This window comes from Saccopteryx bilineata, chromosome 11 (assembly GCF_036850765.1).
Source record: "Saccopteryx bilineata isolate mSacBil1 chromosome 11, mSacBil1_pri_phased_curated, whole genome shotgun sequence".
NCBI lineage: Eukaryota > Metazoa > Chordata > Mammalia > Chiroptera > Emballonuridae > Saccopteryx > Saccopteryx bilineata.
This window is the reverse complement of record NC_089500.1, coordinates 62967726-62994334: the sequence shown is the minus strand read 5'-3', so window position 1 is coordinate 62994334 and position 26609 is coordinate 62967726. Positions and strand designations below refer to the sequence as shown.

Below are 26609 nucleotides of genomic sequence, written 5' to 3'. Positions count from 1 at the left end.
GTGAAAAAGGCTTAATCCCAAAACCAAGCCCCAGGCTACAAGGATTCTGCCTGCCTTTAGCCCACCCCCAACACACATTAATATCACCTGGACAACGGCCTCCACGTGGGCAGCGTCATCTTTAACAAAGTGAGCATCATATATTTTATCTGCCCAACACTGGGGCACTACCACATATCCAACATAACATACTCTTGCCTTACAAAACTGCTTCCATCTGAGAACCAAACCTTTTCTGGATTTTGGAGTGGTTAGTCTTTTAAGTCTGGTCAGTTGGCATAAACTTGATCGGTCACCTCACAGCAGTTATGTATAGCCTCCGTGTGGGGGGTAGGCATTAAAGTAGCTGCATTCAAGACAGAGCAGCTCTCAATCTTTAACTGTGGATTTTCTATTAGGATAACCTGATATCTCAACCTGCAATTATTGGTAAGCCAGTGAGCTTCCTTTGTATTGTAGACAAAAAAAGATTTTTTTAAGTTAAGATGTGACCACAAACTGACCCTGACAAGCTCAGGGAAAGCCTGCACAGTGGCCTTGTGAACTCAGGGAACTGAGGTAAACACAGGACGGACTAATCAAAGCTTCCTAACTAAAAGCAGTTTATGGTGCATAGTTATGTCCTAGGGAGGAACTTTATCTAAGCCAGGGGTCCCCAAACTACAGCCCGGGGACCACATGCGGCCCCCTGAAGCCATGTATCCAGCCCCCACCGCACTTCTGGAAGGGCACCTCTTTCATTGGTGGTCAGTGAGAGGAGCATAGTTCCCATTAAAATACTGGTCAGTTTGTTGATTTAAATTTACTTGTTCTTTATTTTAAATATTGCATTTGTTCCCGTTTGTTTGGTTTTCTTTTTTTTACTTTAAAATAAGATATGTGCAGTGTGCATAGGGATTTGTTCATAGTTTTTTTTAAAGTCCAGCCCTCCAACGTTCTGAGGGACAGTGAACTGGCCCCCTGTGTAAAAAGTTTGGGGACCCCTGCTCTTAGCAAAGGTCAGTGCTTGCTTTTACTCAAGCCTGTCTGCTGTCTTTCGCATATATAATAATGCACCTGATGACATAGACGCCTTTGGAGTGTAAGGGTCATCTTCCTTCTCCATCAGGCCAGACCTCCCACCAGAGCAGAAGTCAATAGATCCCTCATTGTTACTGTTTATGAACCATTTACTGCGAACTATCCTGTTCCTGTCTATGTAAACCTTTCAACAACACACATTTTCACTTTTATCCAATCCCAGAGATTTCCCCACTTTGCTTTCCCCCGCCTCCCTAATCTATCACCAATCAATGTCATGTAAACCCCTTACATCTTCCCTTTTGATTCTGATGTATTCCATAAAATGAGTGGTGGAACTGCCATTTTCCAGAGCACTTTCTCAATTTATTGAGACTTTGCTTCCCGCTATTGTCGACAGTTTGGCTCAAATAAACTCATAAAAATTCTTACAGGTTTGGAAGTTTCTTTTTTTTTAATTGACAGTATTAAACAATGGGCCAATTTGATAAGAAGTATATAGAGTTATATTTTGTCCATATCTTACAGTGTTTTTTCTTTTTTGTGTGTGTATGACAGAGAGAGAGAGAGAGAGAGAGAGAGACAAAGAGAGGGACAGATAGGGACAGACAGACAGGAAGAGAGATGAGAAGCATCAATTTTTTTTTGCAGCTCCCTAGATTGTTTCTTGATTGCTTTCTCTAGCTGAGCCAGTGACCCCTTGCTCAAGCCAGCAACCTTGGGCTCAAGCCAGCAACCTTGGGCTTCAAGCCAGCAATCTTTGGGCTCAAGTCAGCGACCATGGGATCATGTCTATGATCCCACGCTCAAGCCAGTGACCCCAAGCTCAAGCTGGTGAGCCTATACTCAAGTTAGATGAGCCCATGCTCAAGCCAACTACCTCAGGGTTTCGAAACCTGGCCCTCTGTGTCCCAATCTGAAGTGCCACCTCCTGGTCAGGCCTTACAGTGCTTTTTCTAAAAGCAAGGCTGCTGCTGCAATTACCCCGAGGCAGTGAGGCCAGCCTTTAGCTACTGTAACTAGTTCTTTTGAAAAATAGCCTATTGGCCTTTGATGGATCCCAGGCCTGAGTCAGGACCCGTAATGCTATTCTGTTTTTCAGTAATATATAATTGAAAGGGCTTTTCTAAATTTGGTAAACTTAGGGCTGGTGCCTGTGTAAGAGTTTCTTTTAGTTGTTTGAAAGTCCTTTGTTTCTCTCCTTCCTCATATGAACTAATTGACCCTTATTGATTGCCTTTCTTTAAAGCCCTACAGGGGAATCTGGCTTTCTTCTCATATCTTAAAATCTATAATCTGGAATATTCTGTTAATCCTAAAAATGCTCAGAGCTGTTTCTGGGTGGTGGGCCCAGGAAGGCCAAAAATGTCCTGTATTCTATTTGAGGATAATGTTCTCTTTTAGCAGTTAAGGTAAGGCCTAAATATTCTACTTTTTGTTGTAATATTTATGCCTTATTTTTCAGTATTTTACATCTCCTATCTGCTAGGAAATTTAGGATCTATTACATGTCTGCATCTTGGCTCCTCAGTAGGAGAATAGATAAGTAAGTCATCTATATATTAAATTAATTTACTGCCCCCTCAAGTGATAGGTCCCTTAAGTACTCTGCCAATGTTTGTTCAAATAATGTAAACTATTTCTGAATCCCTGAGGGAAGACAGTCCAGGTTAGTTGTTGCTTATGTCCTTGTGAATCTATCCATTCAAAAGCAAATAAAAATTGGCAAGCTGGATCTAGTGGGATACAGAAGAATCCATCTTTTAAGTCTAGTACAGAGAATCATGTGGTTTGGGGAAGAATTTGCCCTAAAATAGTAAAAGAGTTTAGTACTATAGCATGTATAGAAATACCAGCTTTATTGATTGTTCTTAAATCTTGAACTAATTTATAAGTCCCATACTTTTTTATACTGTGTAAGATTGAGAGGAGAGAAGCCAGAAGAATGCAGGAGAAGGAGTCTGCAGGAATGACTGACTCAGCCTGTTAAAGATTATCCACATCCTATAGATCAGGGGTCTCCAAACTTTTTACACAAGGGGCCAGTTCACTGTCCCTCAGACCGTTGGAGGGCCAGACTATAAAAAAAACTATGAACAAATCCCTATGCACACTGCACATATCTTATTTTAAAGTAAAAAGACAAAACGGAAACAAATACAATATTTAAAATAAAGAACAAGTAAATTTAAATCAACAAACTGACCAGTATTTTAATGGGAACTATGCTCCTCTCACTGACCATCAATGAAAGAGGTGCCCCTTCCGGAAGTGAGGTGGGGGCTGGATAAATGGCCTCAGGGGGCCGCATGCAGCCCGGGGGCCATAGTTTGGGGACCTCTGCTATAGATCTCTAACTGACCTCCTGGAGACTCTTACAACATTCACAAGAAAAACAGGATCTGTAAATAGATAGGAACAGGGATCCAGAAACCCCTTCCCCTTTGCTGCCCTGTCAAAACGCCCCCGCCCCACCTTGAGCCACAAGGTGCATGTAGGACCTCAAAGGAATCAAATGCCACCTGCATGGACCCTGTAAAAGGTGTATAAGATGTAAGAAATCTTAGTTCGGGGAGCTTGTGCTTTGGTGCTACTAGTCTCATGTGCTCTGCCAACTACTAATAAATTCTTCTTCCTCTATTAAGTTGTCTGGACGTCTATTATCCTCTGTTTGGGTGTCATTTTTCCTGCAACAAGATGAGAGTATTACATGGAGAATTATAAGATACTAGTAACCCACAACCAAGGAATATAGTAATGATTCTCTGCAGCCCTTCCCTGGCCTCTAAATTTATGGGGTATTGGGAAAATTGATTGGATCCTTTAATTTGATCCTAACTGGTTTGGCTTTAAGAGTCCGATCAGGAATTCCTATTGCCCAAACTTGAGACTCAAGTTCTTGTTTCTCATCTATATTAGTTTTAAATGATTCATTTTTAATGAATAATGCCATTATAGTGACAGGTTCCTCAGTGTCTATGAAGAAAATTACATGAGTTCTCACTTTACTTAAAACATCTCTAACAATAGAGTGGAGCACTCTGCCATAACTGAAATTCAGTGTGCAGATGTGGCTCTACCCAGAAGCAGTTTATGAGTCGAATAAAATACTTTGCCCAGGTTGTGCCACCTACTCCTTGTATGACAGTGCGATCAAAAGAGAGGGTCCCTGGTAGAAGACTAACACAGAGAAGGTGGCTCTCATGTCTAAAAGAAAATTAAAAGGCCTTCCTGCCACTTCAAGGGTTCCCCTTGGCTCTGTTTCTTCTATGAAGGTGTTCCTAGTGGGAGCCCACCGGAGTGTAGAGCCCTATTAGTTCAAGTCCATGGCACCCTAGGGTATTGGCCTGGGGTCCCTTTAGCTTGCAGGGAAGACTCTCTTTCAGTGGCCAGACTTTTGGCACAAGAGGTATGGTGTCCTGGGGCATTCTCACTTCTAGTGGTGAGGCTTTCTACATTTATGACAATTGCCCGGGTGAGTGCCCTTGAGTTTCCCTTCTGTGGACCATTGCCTGTGTAGAGAAGCTATTTATTTAGCCTGCCTTTTCTCCTTGTGTTTTTTCTTTTCTGGGACCCTCTCCTTTTCTTCTTGATCTCTGTCATAGAACACTGAGGAGGCTGCCCTTAGCATAGCCTCCAGAGGAGTTGCAAGGTCCCATTTTTGTAATTTCCTTGTAATATCTGGGCCAACTGTCATGAATTTGTCTTTTAGTATTCTTTTTCCTGTAGGATCCTTAGGAGCTAGGTTAGTATGCTAGATTACAGCCTCCCACAGCCTTTCTACAAAGGCTGTCAGGTTTTTCTGAGACCCTTAGTGGCTGCTAGTTTATTATAATTAACTGTTTTGGGATTTTTGTTTTGTTTTGAGAATTTTTTTTTCTTTTTTTTTTCTTTTTTTTTTTTTTTCATTTTTCCGAAGCTGGAAACGGGGAGGCAGTCAGACTCCCGCATGCGCCCGACCGGGATCCACCCCGCACGCCCACCAGGGGGCAATGTTCTGCCCATCTGGGGCGTCGCTCTGTCGCGATCAGAGCCATTCTAGTGCCTGAGGCAGAGGCCACAGAGCCATCCCCAGTGCCCGGGCCATCCTTGCTCCAATGGAGCCTCGGCTGTGGGAGGGGAAGAGAGAGACAGAGAAGAAGGAGAGGGGGAGGGGTGGAGAAGCAGATGGGCACTTCTTCTGTGTGCCCTGGCCAGGAATCGAACCCAGGACTCCTGCACGCCAGGCCGACACTCTACTGTTGAGCCAACCGGCCAGGGCCTTGTTTTGAGAATTTTTTATTCCCTGTAAGGTACAGAAAAGTATGTGGTCCCTTGACCGTTTTCTATTTTTTTTGTGTTATAATTTTAATTAATTTCTGTATTGGGCACTGCCTCAGTTCCCAGCAGGTAATTATCACTTTGCAGGTGTGACTCACTGGCATAAGCTCTTGCCTTTCCCGTCATGGTTTCACCTTCAGAAGTTGTTCCAGCCTCCTAGAGAACTAGAGTAATGTCCTTCCAGGACAGATCAAAGCTTAAGGTCATTTTTCTGCATTCATCTATAAATTTTCTGGATCACTTGTGAAGTTACCCAGTGTATCTCTAATGTTTATTAGGACCTGTAGGTTGAAAGGGATGTGAACTCTTATTATCCAGAATGACAGCATGGCTTCCCATAGGGGAAAGAGCTACGGGGGTGCTGCTCTAGGTGGTGGTTTATATTTAGCTTTAGTCTCGGTTGCTCTATGTACCCTAAGGTTAGTACATAGTGATAATGGCTCCAGGCTGAGGGGAACTGCCAGCTCCTAGGGCACAGTAGATGGGAGCACAGGATTTTTTTCTATATTCCCAGGGTGAGGTTTCTTTTTATTCATAATTGCTATAAAAAAAGCAAGATCTGTTTTACAATTTTTATATAATCTAAGATTATTTCTCAATGCCATAAAGGCCTATATATATGACACCTTAGTCCATTTTTCTTGTCTTTTACAAAATAGATCTAGTTGTAAGATAGTGTTATAATATAAACTACCATTTTTAGGTCAAATTTCCCATCTCCTAATCTATATTGAGGCTATGCTCTATTATAGAAGAATATTAATCCTGTTTTTTAATGTTTGTAGGTCCAATTTATTCCAATTCTTAAGGATGCATCCCAGAGGCATGCCTTGTGGTAATGAGTCATGATATCCCATCTGAAAGAGAATAGAAGAGGTCATGGGAGAGATTGGGCATCCCCTGTTTCTCTTCCCAGGTTTTGTATACCATCTGGTAAGAGTAGCCCCTATCAAACATGGGTTTCCAGAATTAGCTAGCCTTACTGTGTAACCCTTAATCCCAGCCCAGCACCTTGTGGGCTCCCCTTAAGTCCCTATTCTTTTTGTGGAAACCTACTTACTTAACATCCATCTCCAACTGTCCTGTGGAAGGCCTTTAAAAGGAATTTTAACTCCTTCTGGTTGCACACTAGTCTTTTAAGCAAACGATAGTCCCGCTAACAGTTAACTTTGTTTTCTGACAGATTCCTTGTTAAACTAAAAATTGTTATAATTTTATTCTCACTAGTTGGTATAGGGAGGAAATTGCCTTTGTTTTCTGTATTGTCTTTAATATAATTTAGTTCTGTAGAGGTTTACTTTAAAGTTATTACTTTGGAGACGTCAGAGTAACAGTGGTGTGAGAGATACTCCTGATCTCTCCCCTTGAAATTTCAACACATTGAAAAGCTATAACTGAGCAAAGAAACCTCAGCGGGGCTCCTAATCTTGCCTGAAAGATTCATGCATCGAATGGACTAAAGGTGGGAAAGTCTGAGAAGGAGAGTAGAAGATAGCATGTACTCACAGTCAGCTCCAGAAAGGAGAGAGGCCTTAACTGTCTGGGTTTTTGTCCACTGGGGCTCCAGAGAGCAGAGAAACTGGAGTGACTGGATCTTTTTCCACTGGGAAGAGCAGAGAGATTGCAGAAAATTTGGTGTGATGCTGAACCAAAGCAGCAGAATGTGGGTCACTGCCATTATTTGCACTGTCTGTGGACACAAAAATACAAAGTGTAGTTCCATCAGCTTCCCAGATCCCATATTACTCCCCTTGCAGGTATGGAGAATGCCAGAGACATACAGCTTGTTTTAAAGGACCATGTTTTCCCCTGAACAGCAGAGGTGGTCTGTGTCTTGTCCCCTGGTTTGCTGAGATGCAAGTAGGAGCACCCAGACGCCTGAGCTAGCCATTGCTAAAACCATGAACCTCACAGCATGCCCCACGCATCATACTGACATCAGCTTCTCAGTGGAGACCAGCCTGGCAATTTCAGAGCTAACACTTGTAGTCCAGCGCCACCTACTGGAAAAAATACAAAAGCCTCTTTTAGCTTGATGTTTGGAGGAGATTTTTCTTCTTTTTTTTTTACTTTAGTTTTTCTTTACTGTTTTGTTTTGGTTTTGTGTGTGTGTGTGTGTGTGTGTGTGTGTATGTGTGTGTGTGTGTGAGAGAGAGAGAGAGAGAGAGAGAGAGAGAGAGAGAGAACAGGTAGGGACAGAAAGGAAGGGAGAGATGAGAAGCATCAATTCTTCATTGTGGAACCTTAGTTGTTCTTGATAGCTTTCTTATATGTGCCTTGACTGGGGGGCTACAGCAGAGCAAGTGACCCCTTGCTCAAGTGAGCAATCTTGGGCTCAAGCTGGTGAGCCTTGCTCAAACCAGATGAGCCTGCACTCAAGCCAGTGACCTTAAAGTTTAGAAGCTGGGTCCTCTGTGTCCCAATCCAACACTCTATCCACTGCATCATCACCTGGTCAGGCTGTTTTGTTTATTATTGATTATTGTTCTTTGGTTTTGTGCTTTGTTTTTTGTTTTGTTTTTTTTTAAAATTCATTTATTAAATTTAATGCAGTGACATTGATAAATCAGGGTACATATGTTGAGATAAAACATCTCTAGATTATTTTGACATTTGATTGTGCTGTATACCCCTCCCCCAAAGTTAAATTGTCTTCTGTCACCTTCTATCTGGTTTTATTTGTGCCCCTCCCCTCCTCCAACCCCTCTCTCCTTCTTCACCCCATCCCCCCTCCCCCCAACCCCCACCCCCCATCCCTGTTGCCATCACATTCTTGTTCATGTCTCTGAGTCTGATTTTTATGTCCCTTCTATGTATGGATTTATGTAGTTCTTAGTTTTTTTTCTGATTTACTTATTTCACTCCGTATAATGTTATCAAGGTCCATCCATGTTATTGTAAAGGATCCGATGTCATCATTTCTTATGGCTGAGTAGTATTCCATAGTATATATGTACCAAAGCTTTTTAATCCACTTGTCCTCTGACGGACACTTGGGTTGTTTCCAGATCTTCGCTATTGTGAACAATGCTGCTATAAACATGGGGGTGCATTTCTCCTTCTGGAACCATTCTATGGTGTCCTTGGGGTATATTCCTAAAAGTAGGATAGCTGGGTCAAAAGGCAGTTCGATTTTCAGTTTTTTGAGAAATCTCCATACTGTTTTCCACAGTGGCTGCACCAGTCTGCATTCCCACCAGCAGTGCAGGAGGGTTCCCTTTTCTCCACATCCTCGCCAGCACTTATTCTGTGTTGTTTTGTTGATGAGCGCCATTCTGACTGGTGTGAGGTGATATCTCATTGTGGTTTTAATTTGCATTTCTCTAATGATTAGTGATGTTGAGCATTTTTTCATATGCCTATTGGCCATCTGTATGTCCTCTTTGGAGAAGTGTCTATTCATCTCTTTTGCCCATTTTTTGATTGGATTGTTTGTCTTCCTGGTGTTGAGATTTACGAGTTCATTATAAATTTTGGTTATTAACCCCTTATCAGACGTATTGTCAAATATGTTCTCCCATTGTGTAGTTTGTCTTTTTATTCTGTTCTTCTTGTCTTTAGCTGTGCAAAAGCTTTTTAGTTTGATATAGTCCCATTTGTTTATCCTGTCTTTTATTTCACTTCCCCATGGAGATAAATCATCAAATATATTGCTCCGAGAGATGTCGGAGAGCTTACTGCCTATGTTTTCTTCTAAGATGCTTATGGTTTCACGGCCTACATTTAAGTCTTTTATCCATTTTGAGTTTATTTTTGTGAGTGGCGTAAGCTGGTGATCTAGTTTCATTTTTTTGCAGGTAGCTGTCCAATTTTCCCAAGACCATTTGTTAAAAAGGCTGTCTTTACTCCATTGTATTTCTTTGCCTCCTTTGTCAAATATCAGTTGTCCATAGAACTGTGGGTTTATTTTTGGGTTCTCTGTTCTGTTCCATTGATCTATATGCCTGTTCTTATGCCAGTACCAGGCTGTTTTGAGTACAATGGCCTTGTAGTATAACTTGATATCAGGAAGTGTGATACCTCCCACGTTATTCTTCTTTTTTAAGATTGCTGAGGCTATTCGTGTTCTCTTTTGGTTCCATAGAAATTTTTGGAATATGTGTTCTATATCTTTGAAGTATGTCATTGGTATTTTAATTGGTATTACATTGAATTTATAGATTGCTTTGGGTAATATAGACATTTTAATGATGTTTATTCTTCCTAACCATGAGCACGGTATATGCTTCCACTTGTTTGTATCTTCCTTGATTTCTTTTATCAATGCTTTGTAATTTTCCAAGTACAAGTCTTTAGTCTCCTTGGTTAAGTTTATTCCTAGGTACTTTATTTTTTTGGTTGTAATTGTGAAGGGGATTGTTTCCTTAATTTCTCTTTCTGACTGTTCATTGTTGGTGTATAAAAATGCCTCTGATTTCTGAGTATTGATTTTATATCCTGCCACCTTGCTGAATTCACTTATCAGGTCCAGTAGCTTTTTGACTGAGACTTTAGGGTTTTCTATATACAATATCATATCATCTGCAAATAATGATAGTTTTACTTCTTCTTTTCCCACTTGAATTCCTTTTATTTCTTCTTCTTGTCTGATAGCTGTGGCTAGGACTTCCAGGACCATGTTAAATAAGAGTGGTGAAAGGGGGCACCCCTGCCTTGTTCCTGATCTTAAGGGTATTGCTTTTAATTTTTGCCCATTGAGTATGATGTTGGCTGTGGGTTTCTCATAGATGGCCTTTATCATGTTGAGGTATGTTCCCTGTATTCCCACTTTGCTGAGATTTTGATTATGAATGGGTGCTGGATTTTATCAAATGCTTTTTCTGCATCTATTGAAATTATCATATGGTTTTTCTCCTTCTTTTTGTTTATGTGATGAATCACATTGATTGATTTACGAATATTGTACCATCCTTGCCTCCCCAGAATAAATCCCACTTGATCATGGTGTATGATTTTTTCCATATATTGTTGGATCTGGTTTGCTAATATTTTGTTGAAGATTTTAGCATCTATATTCATCAGAGATATTGGCCTATAATTTTCTTTCTTTGTGTTGTCTTTGCCTGGTTTTAGAATCAGAATTATGCTCGCCTCATAAAAGGAGTTTGGAAGTCTTCCTTCCTCTTGAATTTTTTGAAATAGTTTGAGAAGGATAGGAGTTAGTTCTTCTTTGAATATTTGGTAGAATTCTGTTATGAAGCCATCGGGCCCTGGACTTTTCTTTGTTGGGAGTTTTTTGATAACTGTTTCGATCTCCTTTGTTGTAATCAGTCTGTTTAGGTTTTCTGATTCTTCCAGATTGATTTTTGGAAGATTGTATGTTTCAAGGAATTTGTCCATTTCATCTAGGTTGTCTAGTTTTTTGGCATAGAGTTCTTCATAGTATTTTCTTATAATATTTTGTATTTCTGTTATATCAGTTGTTATTTCTCCTCTCTCATTTCTAATTTTATTTATTTGAGTCCTCTCTTTTTCTTGGTGAGTCTAGTTAAAGGTTCATCAATCTTGTTTACCTTTTCAAAGAACCAGCTCCTAGTTTCATTGATCTTCTGTATTGTTTCTTTAGCCTCTATGTCATTTATTTCTGCTCTGATCTTTATTATTTCCTTCCTTCTACTACATTTGGGCTTTACTTGCTGTTCTTTCTCTAATTCTTTTACATGCAGGGTTAAGTTGTTTATTTGAGCTTTTTCTAGCTTCTGAAAGTGTGCCTGTAGTGCTATGAACTTCCCTCTCAGCACTGCTTTCGCTGTGTCCCATAAATTTTGAGTTGTTGTATGCTCATTGTCATTCGTTTCTAGGAATTTTTTTATTTCTTCTTTGATCTCATTCTTAATCCATTCATTATTTAGCAACCTGCTATTTAGTTTCCATGTGTTTGAGAATTTTTGAGCTTTTCTGCTGTGATTCATTTCTAGTTTCATGCCGTTGTGATCGGAGAAAGTGCTTGATATGATTTCAGTCTTCTTAAATTTGTTGAGAGCACTTTTGTGCCCTAACATGTGGTCTGTCCTAGAGAATGTACCATGAGCACTTGAAAAGAATGTATATTCTGCTGCTTTAGGGTGAAAGGTTCTGAAGATATCTATTAAATCGAGTTGATCTAGTGTTTCCAATAAGTCTGCTGTTTCTTTGTTAGTTTTCTTTCTTGAGGATCTATCTAATGATGTTAGTGGGGTATTGAAATCCCCTACTATTATAGTATTGCTGTTGATCTCGCCCTTTAAATCCATCAAAGTCTGCTTTATATATTTAGGTGCTCCTATATTAGGTGCATAGATATTTATAATAGTTATATCTTCCTGTTGGATTACTCCCTTTATCATTATGTAGTGGCCTTCTTTATCTCTTACTATATCCTTTGTTTTAAAGTCCAATTTGTCTGATATAAGTATTGCTACCCCAGCTTTTTTTTCATTTCCGTTTGCATGAAACGTTTTTTTCCATCCTTTTACCTTCAATCTATGTGTGTCTTTTGTTCTAAGGTGTGTTTCTTGTAGACAACATATGTATGGATCCTGTTTTCTTATCCACGCAGCTACCCTATGTCTTTTGATTGGATCATTTAATCCATTTACATTTAAGGTTATTATTGATATGTAGTTGTTTATTGCCATTTTCTTCTTTAAAGGTGTATTCCTTTTTTTTTTTTTTTTTTTTTTTTTTTGCTGTATTCTTTTCCCACTTTGATCTGTTTACACCAGGCCCCTTACTATTTCCTGCAACATTGGTTTGGTTGTAATGAATTCCTTGAGTTTTTTGTCTGGGAAGCTTTTTATTTCTCCTTCGATTTTAAACGATAGCCTTGCTGGATAAAGTAGTCTTGGTTGTAGGTTCTTGTTCTGCATTACTTTGAATATTTCTTGCCATTTCCTTCTGGCCTCAAGTGTTTCTGTTGAGAAGTCAGATGTCATCCTTATGGGGGCTCCTTTGTAGGTGATAACTTTTTTTTCTCTTGCAGCTTTTAATATTTTCTCTTTATCGCTTAGCTTTGGTATTTCAATTATGATGTGTCTTGGTGTAGGTTTCTTTGGGTTTCTCTTTAATGGAGTCCTCTGTGCTTCTTGGATTTGTGAGAGTTTCTCTTGCATTAATTTAGGGAAGTTTTCAGCTATGATATGATTGAACAAAGTCTCTATCCCTTGTTCTTTTTCTTCTTCTTCTTCAGGAACCCCTATGATGCGGATGTTATTTCTCTTCATGTTGTCACAGAGCTCTCTAAGAGTTTCCTCTGACTTTTTGAGTCTTTTTTCTCTTTTCTTCTCTGCTTTCATGCCTTCATTCCAGTTGTCCTCTAACTCGCTGATTCGATCCTCTGCTCTTTCTATCCTGTTTTTAATTCCTTCCATTGTGGTCTTTATTTCTGATATTGTATTTGTCGTCTCCATCTGATTCTTTTTTATACTTGCTATTTCTTTATTTAGGTTTTCAAACTGCCCCTCCATTGTTGTTCTAAGATCCCTAAGCATCCTTACAATCATTATTTTGAACTCCACATCTGGAAGTTTGATTATTTCCATATCACTCAGTTCATCTCTCGAAGGTGTCTCTTGTGGTTTCATTTGGATTGCACTCCTTTGTCTTCTCATCCTCTTTTTTTTTGTTTGTTTTATTTGTAGAGTTGGTTGAGTCTAGGCTTGGTGTTGTCTGCCTCCAGTTTTCAGTTGTTATTTCTAGGTCTTCTTGGGTTGGTATCAGCTGTTATCTGTAATGCACTTTCAGATTTGGGCAGCTTTGAAGTCTTGATTTGTTTGTTTTCTTAACAGGTGATAGTCTTGTTTACTGATCTCAGCAGGGGGCTTCCTTGAAACTGTATCCAGGAATGCGGTGGGTGTAACCTGAGACTCTGAAGGCCTCTTTAGCCAGCTAGACTCTCTGGGGGCAGGGTGTTTTCTCAGCTTCAGTAGGGGGAGGTGTATCTCAGATCTCCATGGAGACCTGAGTTACTGCCCCTCCTCCCCACTTCTTGTTTTCAGCTGTGTCTTGTTGCGCTGATTGGAACTGGAGAGATGTCCGGAGGTCTCTGATCCAGAAGCACTTCAGCTCTGTTTTGTGAAAGGTTCAGTCCCTCCCCCAGCTATGGCCGCCTCCAGCACGATGAGTCAGCCCTTTTAGCTCCTCTCCTGCATTCCTTATCCCCTCACAGTCTGTCCCTCTCCCTGTCCTCTCCACCTGGGAGATAAGCTGGTCCTTTCAATGCACCTCGCTCCCTGGTCGCCAGGCAAGTGGCTGTGAGCAGTAGTTTCTGCTCCCCTCCCTCCAAGATTTTCTCTGGGCTCTCAGCCCCACCCCACCCCCGTTCCGGCAAGCAGAGGAGGTTCAGGGGCTCCCTACCAGGATTTCTGTGATTTCCTCTTTGCTCCTTGGTTTTTGAGAGCCGTTCTTGCAGTTCAGAGTTGGTCTTTCATGCTGATTTTTCCTAAATTGATTTGTATTCCAGTTTGGTGGTGAGAACTGGGCGTCTGTGCATCCGCCTACTCTGCTGCCATCTTTTTCTCCTCTGTGCTTTGTTATTTTGTGTTATTTTTATTTCTGTATTTTTATTTTATTTTATTTATTTATTTCCTTTTTTTCTTGATTTTTTAATAATACAAAACTCACACACCATCAAGGAAGATAAAAACAAATACCATGGCTACCCAGGAAAGAGACATAATTCAGAAAGAAAATAAAAAAATCTCCAGAAAGCGATGTCAATCTCATGAAAACCATGAAGTTAAACAATAGAAAATTCTAAGTTGAAGTTCTAAAAATACTCAACAAGAGGCAGGAAAACACTGAAGGGAACTTAATGAGCTCAGAAAACAAAAACAAAATGAGTACTTCACCAAGGAGACTGAAACTTTAAAAACAGAGATGAAGAACTCAATGCATAAATTAAAAAATGAGATAGCAAGTTTAGCTAACAGAACAGGCCAGATAGAGGACAGAATCAGTGACACTGATGAGAGGCAACTAGAGCTAATAAATAGGGAAGGGGGGACTCAAAAATATTTTTTTTCTGTATTTTTCTGAAGCCGGAAATGGGGAGAGACAGTCAGACAGACTCCCGCATACGCCCCACTGGGATCCACCCGGCACGCCCACCAGGGGGCAACGCTCTGCCCACCAAGGGGCGATGCTCTGCCCCTCCGGGACGTAGCTCTGTTGCGACAAGAGCCACTCTAGCGCCTGGGGCAGAGGCTGAGGAGCCATCCCCAGTGCCCGGGCCATCTTTGCTCCAGTGGAGCCTCGGCTGCGGGAGGGGAAGAGAGAGACAGAGAGGAAGGAGAGGGGGAGGGTTGGAGAAGCAGATGGGCACTTCTCCTGTGTGCCCTGGCTGGGAATCAAACCCGGGATTTCTGCATGCCAGGCCGACGCTCTACCATTGAGCCAACCGGCCAGGGCAAAAATATTTTTAAATGAGAGAGCTCCACAATAATTGTCTGACTCCATCAGAAAAAGCAATATAAAAATAATGGGTAGATCAGAAGAAAAAGAGAGGGAAAAGGGAATGGAGAGCCTAGTCAAACAAATAACTGATGAGAACTCCCCAAACCTATGGAAAGAGTTATATTCTCAAATCCAAGAAGCAACAGAATGCCTAGTTACCTCAATCCAAATAGGCCTTTTCCAAAGCACATTGAAATAAATCTATAAAAAAAATCAATGACAAAGAAATAATCCACAAGGCAGCTAGGTAAAAGAAAAACATAACATTTATATAAAAGAAGGCTCAGCATATTATCATCAGACTCCTCAGCAGAAAAACTACAATCCAGAAGGGAGTAGACCCAAATAAGCTAAGTACTGAAAGAAAGGAATTACCAGTCAAGAATGCTATATTTATCAAAGTTATCCTACAATTATGAAGGAGAAATAAAAACTTTTCCAGACATACAGAAGCTGAAGGAATATATCACCAGAAAACAGCACAACAAGAAATACTCAAAAGGATCTTCTACCAGATACAAAGAACAAAACGACAAGTAAAAGCTCCAACAAGGTTACAATGTAAATGAGGATAATCTCTGACAACAAAAACATAAAGTGGGAGAGGATAAAGGTCTAAAGTAGCAAAAAAGGATGGAGTGAAGAAGCACTCATAAGACAAAAAAACTCTTGTATATATGAAACCTTTTTTCTCAATAACCTAAGAGTAACAAACCAAGAAGGAAACAATCCTGAAATACATAGCTTGATATAAGAAGAAATAGAAGAAAGAAGTGTAGAATACTACCAAAAATGACAGATAGAAACCCAAAGAAAACAGTAAAAGGAGATACAGAGCTACCAGAAAACAAAACAAAATGGCTCTAAAAAATCCTCATATGTCAATAATTATCCTAAATTTAAATGGACTGAAATCACCAATAAAGAGGCACAAATTATCAGATTGGATAAAAAAGCAAACCCCGCCCTGGCCGGTTGGCTCAGTGGTAGAGCGTCGGCCTGGCATGCAGAAGTCCCGGGTTCAATTCCCAGCCAGGGCACACAGGAGAAGTGCCCATCTGCTTCTCCACCCCTCCCCCTCTCCTTCCTCTCTGTCTCTCTCTTCCCCTCTCACAGCCGAGTCTCCACTGGAGCAAAGTTGGCCCGGGCGCTGGGGACGGCTCCATGGCCTCTGCCTCAGGTGCTAGAATGGCTCTGGTCGCAAGAGAGCAACGCCCCAGATGGGTATAGCATCGCCCCCTGGTGGGCATGCCGGGTGGATCCCGGTCGGGCGCATGCGGGAGTCTGTCTGACTGCCTCCCCATCTCCAACTTTAGAAAAATACAAAAAAAAAAAAAAAAAAAGCAAACTCCAACCATATGCTGCCTTCAGGAAACATTTAATTTGCAGGGGGGAAAATAGACTCAAAGTAAAAAGTTAGAAGATGATTCTCTAAGCAAATAATAACTAAAGAAAAGCAAGTGTAGCTAAACTTATATCTGACAATACTGACTTTAAGACAACAAAGTTAACAAGAGACTAAGATGGACAATTCATAATGGTAAAGGGAATACTATATCAAGAAGTCATCAACTTCTTAATATATCATATATGCACAAAATGAGGAAACACCAAACTATATAAGACATCTACTAACAGAACAAAAAGGAGAGATAGACAAAAACACAATCATATTTGAAGATCTTAACACATAATTGACAGCTTTAGATAGACCATCCAAACAGAAAATCAATAAAGAAATATTAGCCTTAAATTACACACTAGACCAAATGAACATAATAGAACATTTAATCCCAGCCCATCAGATTATACATTCTTTTCCAGTGTGCATGGATCATTCTCAAGGATCGATCATATGTTGGGCCATAAAACCAACCTCAACAAATTGAAGAAGATTGAAATTATACCAAGCGTATTCTATGACCATAAGCCTCTTAAATTAGAATTTAACTACAAAAATAAAGTTTTAAAAAATGTGGAAATTACACAACATTCTAAAAAATAACTGGGTTATAGAAATAAAAGCAGAGATCAAAAGATATATACAGACAAATGAGAATGAAACACAACATATCAAAATTTCTGGAACTCAGCGAAAGCAGTAATAAGTGAGACATTTATGTCATTACTGGCTTATATCAAGAAACAAGAGCAATACCAAATAAACAACCTAGCATTGCACCTTGAAGAACTAGAAGAAAAACAAAGTCAACAGAAAAAAGGAAATTAGTAAAAATTAGAGCAGAACTAAATGAAATAGAAAACAAAAACTATACAAAAAAATACAACAAAAATAAAAAATCTGATTCTTGGAAAAGATCAATAAAATTGGCAAAACCCTGGCTAAACTTACTAAGGAAAAAAGAGAAAAGACTCATATAAACAAAATCTGAAATGAAAGAGGAGAACTTACCACAGATATCATAGATATACAAAGGATCATACTGGAATACTATGAAAGATTATTTATCACCAAATTTAACAGTCCAGAAGAAATGGATAAATTCCTAGAACCATACAATTTTTCTAGCCCAAATCACGAAGAAGTGGAAAACCTAAATAGACCTATAAGCAGGGAGGAAATAAGAAGCAACTATCAAAAACCTCTTCAAAAATAAAAGTCCAGGACCAGATTGCTACACTAGTAAATTCTACCAAATATTCAAAGAAGATTTGGTACCCATTCTTCTCAAAGTCTTCCAAAAAGTAGTAGAAGAAGCAATACTTCCTAACACACCTTATGAGACCAACATAATCCTGATACTAAAACCTGGCAAGAACAATACAAAAAAGAAAACTACAGACCAATATTTCTAGTAAATACAGATGCAAAAATCCTAAACAAAATACTAGCAAATCGAATACAACAATACATTAAAATACATCACGATCAGCCTGACCAGGCGGTGGCGCAGTAAATGGAGCATCGGACTGGGATGCAGAGTACCCAGGTTCGAGACCCTGAGGTCGCCAGCTTGAGCGTGGGCTCATCTGGTTTGAGCAAAAAGCTCACCAGCTTGGACCCAAGGTCACTGGCTCAAGCAAGGGGTTACTCGGTCTGCTGAAGGCCCACGGTCAAGGCACATGTGAGAAAGCAATCAATGAACAACTAAGGTGTCGCCTGACCAGGTGGTGGCGCAGTGGAAAAAGCGTAGGACTGGGATGCGGAAGACCCAGGTTCAAGACCCCGAGGTCACCAGCTTGAACGCAGGCTCATCTGGTTTGAGCAAAAAAAAAAAGAAAAAAAAAGCTTACCAGCTTGGACCCAGGGTCACTGGCTCGAGCAAGGGGTTGCTCGGTCTGCTGAGGGCCCACGGTCAGGACACATGTGGGAGATCAGTCAGTGGACGGCTAGGGTGTTGCAATGAAGGACTGATTGATGCTTCTCATCTCTCTTCGTTCCTATCTGTCCCTGTTTATCCCTCTCTCTGACTCTCTCTGTTTCTGTGAAAAGGAAAAAAATAAAATAAAATAAAATACATCACGATCAAGTGGGATTTATTACATGAGCACAAGAATGGTTTAACATATGCAAATCAATGTAATGCACCGCATCAACAAGGAAAATTATATGATTCTATCAATAGTTACAGAAAAGGAATTTAATAAGATACAACAGCCATTTATGTTTAAAACACTCAATTAAATGAGCATAGAAAGAAATGACCTCAACATAATAAAGGCCATGTTTAACAAACCATCAGACAATATTACACTAAATGGTGGAAAACTGGAAACTTTTCCCTTAAAATCAGGAACAAGACAAAGATGTCCACTCTCTCTTATTCAACATAGTTCTGAAAGTTTTAATCAGAATAATCAAGCAAGAGAAAGAAATAAAAGGCATCCATGTTGGGAAAAAAAGAAGTAATGATATCACTTTTTGAAGATGACATGATTCTGTGTATAGAAAACTTGGAAGACTCCACTGAAAAACTATTAGAAACAAAAATCAAATACAATAAATCCACAAGATATAAAATCAATATACAAAAGTCTTCTCTTTTTCTATATGACAACAATGAAACTTTAGAAAATGAAAAAAACAATTCCTTTTACAATTGCAACAACAAAAAATATACAATATAGAGGAATAAACTTAACAAAGGATGGGAAAGACCTATATACTGAAAACTACAAAGCATTTTTTTTTTATTTAGTCGATTAAATCTAACAGGATGACATTAGTCAACTAGAGTACATAGATTTTGGGCAAACATCTCCATATCATTTGGACAGTCAATTATGTTGTGTACCCATCACCCAAAATCGAATCATCCTCAGTCACATTTATATTTGTCCCTGTGTATGTCCCTCCTCCTCCTTCTTCCCCCTCCCCCTGGTAACCACTGCACTCCTATTTCTGTCCATGAGTCTTAATTTTGTGTCCCACTTATGTATGGATTCATAGTTTTTAGCTTTTTCTGATTTACTTCTGATTTACTTATTTCACTCAGTATAATGTTATCAAGGTCCATCCATGTTGTCATAAATGATCCTATGTCATCATTTCTTACGACTGAGCAGTATTCCATAGTATATATGTACCACATCTTCTTTATCCAATTCTCTGTTGAAGGGCACTTCGGTTGCTTCCATGTATTGGCCACTGTGAATAATGCTGTGATGAACATAGGGGTGCATGTGTCTTTACATACCCATGTTTTTGAGTTTTGGGGGTATATACCCAGTAGAGGGATTGCTGGGTCATATGGTAGCTCTATTCCTAATTTTTTTAGGAACCACCATACTTTATTCCATAATGGCTGTACTAATTTATATTCCCACCAACAGTGAATGAGAGTTTCTTTTTCTCCACAGCTTCTCCAACACTTGTTATTACCTGTCTTGTTGACGATGGCTAATCTAACAGGTATGAGGTGGTATCTAATCATAGTTTTGATTTGCATTTCTCTAATAGCTAGTGAAGACGAGCATCTTTTCATATATCTATTGGTCATTTGTATTTCTTCCTGGGAGAAATGTCTATTCATGTCCTCTCCCCATTTTTTATTAGATTGTTTGTTTGTTTGCTTGCTTGCTTGTTTGTTGCTGAGCTTTGTGAGTTCTTTATATATTTTGGATATTAACCCCTTATCTGAGCTGTTGTTTGAAAATATCATCTCCCATTTAGTTAGCTGTCTGTTTTGTTGTCCATTTCTTTTGCTGTGCAGAAGCTTCCTAGTTTGATGTAGTCTCATTCATTTATTTTTGCCTTCACTTCCCTTGCCTTTGGGGCCAGATTCATAAAATGTTCTCTACAGCCAAGGTCCATGAGTTTAGTACCTGTTTTCTTCTATGTAATTTATTGTTTGAGGTCTTATATTTAGGTCTTTGATCCATTTTGAATTTATTTTTGTGCCAGGTGACAAACTGTAGTCAAGTTTTACTCTTTTGCATGTGGCTTTCCAGTTTTCCCAGCACCATTTATTGAAGAGGCTTTCATTTATCCATTGTGTGTTTTTGGCTCCTTTATCAAAGATGATTTGCCCATATATATGTGGTTTTATTTCTGGGCTCTCTGTTCCATTGGTCTGTGTGTATTTTTCTGCCAATTCCACGCTATTTTGATTATTGTGGCTCTGTAGTGTAAGTTGAAGTCAGGTATTGTAATACTCCAGCTTCGTTTCTTTGTTTTTGTTTTTCCCTCAAGATTACTTTGGTTATTCAGGGTATTTTATATGGTTTCATACAAACCTGATGGTTTTTTGTTCCATTTCTTTAAAAAATAACATTGGAATTTTGATGAGAATTGCATTAAATTTGTATATTGCTTTGGGTAATATGGCCATTTTAACTATATTTATTCTTCCTATCCAAGAACATGGGGTATTTTTGCATTTCATTTTGTCTTCTTTGATTTTATTTAATAATGCTTTGTAGTTCTCAGTATATAGGTCCTTTACATTCTTTGCTATGTTTATTCCTAGGTTTTTGTGTTACAACTGTAAAGGGATTATTTTTTTGAGTTCATTATCCAAAGTTTCATTGTTGACATATATGAAAGTAATCAATTTCTGTATATTAATTTTGTATCCTGCAACCTTATTGTATTGGTTGATTGTTTCTAAGAGTCTTTCTGTGGAGTCTTGGATTTTCTTTGTACAGGATCATGTCATCTGCAAAAGGTGAAACCTTTACTTTTTCTTTTTTCAATATGAATGCCTTTTATTTCTTGTCTGATTGCTCTGGCTAGAACTTCCAGGACTATGTTGAATAGGAGTGGAGAGAAAGAGTGGGCAGCCTTGTATTGTTCCTAATTTTAGAGAAATTTTTTTTTAGTTTTTTACCATTTTGTATGATGTTAGCTGATGTTTTGTCATATATGGCCTTTATTATGTTGAGATATTTTTCTTCTATTCCCATTTTATTGAGTGTTTTGAACATAAAATAATGTTGTATTATATTGAATGCCTTTTCTGCATCTACTGATAGGATCATATGGTTTTTGTTTTTTTGCTAAATTGAAAAAGATACAATGAAATGAAAAAAAATTTTATGTTTATGGATTGGAAGAATCACATAGTTAAAATGGCCATATTAACCCAAAGCCATAACAAATTCAGTGCAATCCCCATTAAAATCCCAATGTCATTTTTTGAAGAAATACAACAAAAAATTTACCATATTTGTATGCAGCCATAAAAGACCCTGAATAGGCAAAGCAATTCTGAGAATAAATAATGGAGCCAGATGTATCACACTATATAACTTCAAATTCTACTATAGAGCCACAATAAGCAAAACAGCAGGGTATTGGCAAGAAAACACATATACACCAATAGAACAAAATCGAGCACTCAGGAAAAAAAGCAACTCATATATATAGACAAATAATCTATGTCAAAGGTTCCAAAACCACACAATGGAGAGAAGAAAGCTTCTTCAATAAATGGTGCTGGGAAAATTGGAAAGCCACATGCAAAAGAGTAAAACTTGACTACAGTTTGTCTCCTTGCACAAAAATTTATCAAAATGGATCCAAGACTAAATATAAGATCTGAAACAATAAATTACATAGGAAACATAGGTACTAAACTTATGGACATTGGCTATAGAGAACAATTTACGAATTTAACCCCAAAAGCAAGGGAAGTAAAAACAAAAATAACTGATGAGACTATAAAGAGCTTCTGCACAGGCAAAGAAACAAAAAAAGCAGCCAACCAAATGGGAGATAATATTCACAAACAACAGCTCTGATAAGGGGTTAATGTCCAGAATATATAAAGAACTCACAAAGTTTAACAACAAACAAGCAAACAATCCAATTAAAACATAGAGAGAGGACCTGAACAGACACTTCTCCCCAGAGGACATACAAATGGCCAACAGATACATGAAAAGATGCCCTTCTTCACTAGCTATTAGAAAAATACAAATCAAAACTACAATCAGATACCATCTTACACCTGTTAGATTAGCTATTATCAATAGGACAGGTAATAACAAGTGTTGGAGAGGCTGTGGAAAAACAGGAACCCTTATTTACTGCTGGTGGGTATGTAAACCAGTATAGCCATTATGGAAAACATGTGGGCAGCGCCATTTTTAACAAAGTGAGCATAATATGTTTTATCTGCCCAACAGGACCCCTGCAGTAAAGCAAGACCCAGCAACCTAGGGCCTGCGTTAGAGATAAAAACAGAATTTGCCTTCCACCCATGTGCTTGCTGGCTTTCAATAACAGCAGCATGCCCTTCTGCAGAAATTAAAGTTGCCTTGCCAAGATATTTTGTCTCCACAAGTCTTGCTTAATTCCACCTTTAACAATTATTAGTAAAGATCATGCTTTTATCTGATTATTTATCTACCCAGGATTCACCTCCAGTTTAAGCTCATTAAGTCTGCTGTTATTAATCATGCTGAAAGTGTACTTAATTGTGGAATTTTATCCTACTGAGACAGAGAACATGTCCAGATGTTAGTAATCAGAACAAAGACAGAATGCCCTGCAATCCCAGGAAGCCCTTGAACGAAACATATGAAGCATCTGCCAACCAAAAAAGAGGGTACATATTTAAAAGGTTGGTTCTGTAGAGTAAGGGCTGACATTATAATTAAATACACTTAGTAACAGAGAAACAAAAATGACAAGCATTCTAATTATCCATAAACCAAGAGATTAATACCCATTTCTTATATGCTTTACGTTGGGAATGCTGTTCTAATGGGCTTTTATGTGAAACTTCTGAATTACATTCAGAATGTTGGTTGCTTGATGTTTTCTGGCCTGACTCCCAGTAACTTTCATTTAACCTGTTTGCTTATACTTCTATACAGTGGTATAATATAAACAAGCCTAATAGTAGCTCTCCTTGGTCTTGCAGAACAGGTAACTAAATCATCTCATTCTTACCTGATTAGTGGTCGCCATGTTTAACTGCTACAGAAAAATTATCTTCTTTACGGCCATGATGCACCACTGTTTTTTGACTAAGGAACTTCTAGCTAGCAGAGTACCACACTGAATGAGGGCCCATGATATAATATGAGACTCATGGACATAGATAAAAGTGAAATGGTTACTGGGGGAGGGGGATCTAGGGGATGGGGATAGGGGAAGGGTGTGGGGGGAATAGTGTAAAGATGGAAAATATTAGGTGATGGAAAATGATTTGACTTTGGGTGATGGGTATACAACATAGTCAATATTTCAAATGCTATAGAAATGTTTACCTGAAACCTATGTACTCCTTGATCAATGTCACCCCGTTAAATTTAATTTTCTTATTTAAAAAAAATTTTAAGATAAAAATTGTAAAAAAAAAAAAAGAAAAGAAAGAAAAGAAAGAAAGCGGGCCCAATCAACAGCAGAGTTCTACAGTTAACAGAGGCAAGCATGTCCCCTCCTTGGAAACAGTGCAGCTCAGACTTGGCACTCTAAGGGGCTGAATTATTTATCCAGCCACATAAGAGAAAAAGTAGCTAAAACTGCCTGAGTTGATAGCCTTGTACCTAGATTCATACTGAAATAGAAACAGGACAGACTCCATCAGCAAAGAGAAAAAAAATTCTTGCTCCACATCCTTATGCCTGGCATAAGTCCCAACCATGGTGAACATAGCTGTTCCCATCAGTCTTGGGTTCATTCTTCCATTCATTCCAGGCACACAGGTGTCAGGCACAGTAGCAGGTACTGAGGATGCAGTACTGAGAAAAGATTAGAAAACAGGTGATGATGCACATGCCATCTAACTAGTGCAATGATGGGTAAAGGTGTTTAGTCACAGTGATGACATGAGATCAGCGCAGTTTAGTTTGGGGTTCATTTTCCTTTTTTTTTATTTTAATTTTTTTTTTTTTTTTGTATTTTTCTGAAGCTGGAAACGGGGAGAGACAGTCAGACAGACTCCCGCATGCGCCCGACCGGGATCCACCCGGCACGCCCACCAGGGGCAACGCTTTGCCCACCAGGGGGAGACGCTCTGCCCATCAGGGGGCGATGCTCTGCCCCTCCGGGGCGTCGCTCTGTCACGACCAGAGCCACTCTAGCGCCTGGGGCAGAGGCCAAGGAGCCATCCCCAGCGCCCGGGCCATCTTTGCTCCAATGGAGCCTTGGCTGCGGGAGGGGAAGAGAGATACAGAGAGGAAGGAGAGGGGGAGGGGTGGAGAAGCAAATGGGCGCTTCTCCTGTGTGCCCTGGCTGGGAATCGAACCCGGGTCCCCCGCACGCCAGGCCGACGCTCTACCGCTGAGCCAACCAGCCAGGGCCTATTTTAATTTTTTTATTTTAGAGAAAGGAAAGGAGAGAGAGAGAGAGAGAGAGAGAGATGTTTCACTTATTTTTTTTTCCACTTTATATTTTTGTAACTTTTGAACAAGTGGTTTCACTTATTTCTGTATTCATTGGTTGATTCTTGAATATGACCTGACTGAGATCCAACATGCAACCTTGGTGTATGGGGACAGTGTTTTAACCAATTGAGCCATCTAGCCAGGGCACCTTTAGTTTTGATATTGCTTTAAGCAACACAGCCAAACACCAATCAATACTCCACAAATGCAAAGAGCATCGCCCCCCGGTGGGCAGAGCATCGCCCTCTGGTGGGCGTGCCGGGTGGATCCCGGTCGGGCACATGCGGGAGTCTGTCTGACTGTCTCTCCCCGTTTCCAGCTTCAGAAAAATACAAAACAACAACAACAAAAAAAAAACCACAGTTTTTACGCCGGTCGCATAATTTTATTTTGTGCATTTATCCATCCCACCCTAAAGGCCGGTCCGTGAAAATATTTTCTGACATTAAACCAATCTGTGGCCCAAAAAAGGTTGGGGACCACTGGTGTAGAATATAAAGCCCGCAATGGAATCAGCCTCTCACATAAGAACAAGCAAATGGAACACTGAATAAAGATGACATTAAATTTGACTGTGGAGTAACTAACTAGTGGGCATCACTATTGCTTAGAATTAGTACCAGGCAAGAAAGAGAAAGGTCAAAGGTCCACAAACCTCTTATACAATCAGAGCAGGAAGAAGGTGCTATTCACAATGAAGTGTTTGTTAGTCATCTCATTTCTGTGTATCATTTTCTATAGGTGGAATTGGCTGCTTAGGCCGAGACAAAGGCCAGATCCGAAAGTGCCTTGATGTGGTGGAGATCTATAACGCTGATGGGGACTTTTGGAGAGAGGGTCCAGTTATGCCAAGTTCCCTGCTCTCTCTTCGAACCAATTCTACCAATGCAGGAGCAGTGGACGGGAAGCTATATGTCTGCGGGGGATTCCATGGAGCAGGTATTGATCTGTTTTTAAATGTTTTATAACCTCCTTTGGTGTTGATTTCATTTCCCTTAACTGACCCAGTCACCAAAGAATAATCCTGAAAACAGCATGAACACTGGCAAAAGCACCAATTTGCCCTGACCGGTTGGCTCAGCGGTAGAGCGTTGGCCTGGCGTGCGGGGGACCCGGATTCAATTCCCGGCCAGGGCACATAGGAGAAGCGCCCATTTGCTTCTCCACCCCCGCCCCCCCTCCTTCCTCTCTATCTCTCTCTTCTCCTCCCGCAGCCAAGGCTCCATTGGAGCAAAGATGGCCCGGGCGCTGGGGATGGCTCCTTGGCCTCTGCCCCAGGCGCTAGAGTTGCTCTGGTCAGGATAGAGCGACGCTCCAGAGGGGCAGAGCATCGCCCCCTGGTGGGCAGAGCGTCGCCCCTGGTGGGCATGCCGGGTGGATCCCGGTCGGGCGCATGCGGGAGTCTGACTGTCTCTCCCCATTTCCAGCTTCAGAAAAATACAAAAAAAAAAGCACCAATTTTAGTGTTCAATAACCTTGAGCAACTCAGTGAACCTTTGAACTTCAGTTTTCACATGTACAAAATGGAGCTACTTACTCTAAACTATACCATAAGAAAAAAGTAAAGTCTAGTTTATAATGTAAATATAAGGAAAATGGGAAAGGGAATGCGAATGCCTGCTTGTAGGACTAAATAAAAAAATATTTTTATTTTTAATTACAATTGACATTTAATACTAGCTCCATCTATTTTGTTGCAAATGATCACTTTTTATGGCCAATTAATAGTCCATTGTATATATGTACATTGTATATATGTACTGTATTTATCATATCATCTATTGATGGCTACTTAAGTGGCTTCCATATCTTGGCTATTGTAAATAACACTGCATTAAACATAGGGGGTGCATATGTCTTTTCTAATTAGTATTTTGTATTTCTTTGGATAAATACCTAGAAGTGGAATTGCTGGTCATAAGGTAGTACCATTGTTAACATTTTGAGAAACCTCCATACTGTTTTTCATAGTGGTTGTGCCAATTTGCACAAAAGTTCCCTTTTCTCCACATCCTCACCAACACTTGTTGTTGGTAGAT

At 39.7% G+C, this 26609-nt stretch overlaps 1 protein-coding gene across 3 annotated transcripts in view; it reads left to right on the top strand.

The window, feature by feature from the left end:
- Positions 1-26609, top strand: part of KBTBD12 (kelch repeat and BTB domain containing 12) — a 106493-nt gene that overhangs the window by 49289 nt on the left and 30595 nt on the right. For all 3 annotated transcript variants that reach the window (XM_066247272.1, XM_066247270.1, XM_066247273.1), the window contains exon 5: positions 25312-25509. In XM_066247272.1, coding sequence (XP_066103369.1) covers positions 25312-25509 — 198 coding nt within the window. The remainder of the gene's footprint in view (positions 1-25311; positions 25510-26609) is intronic.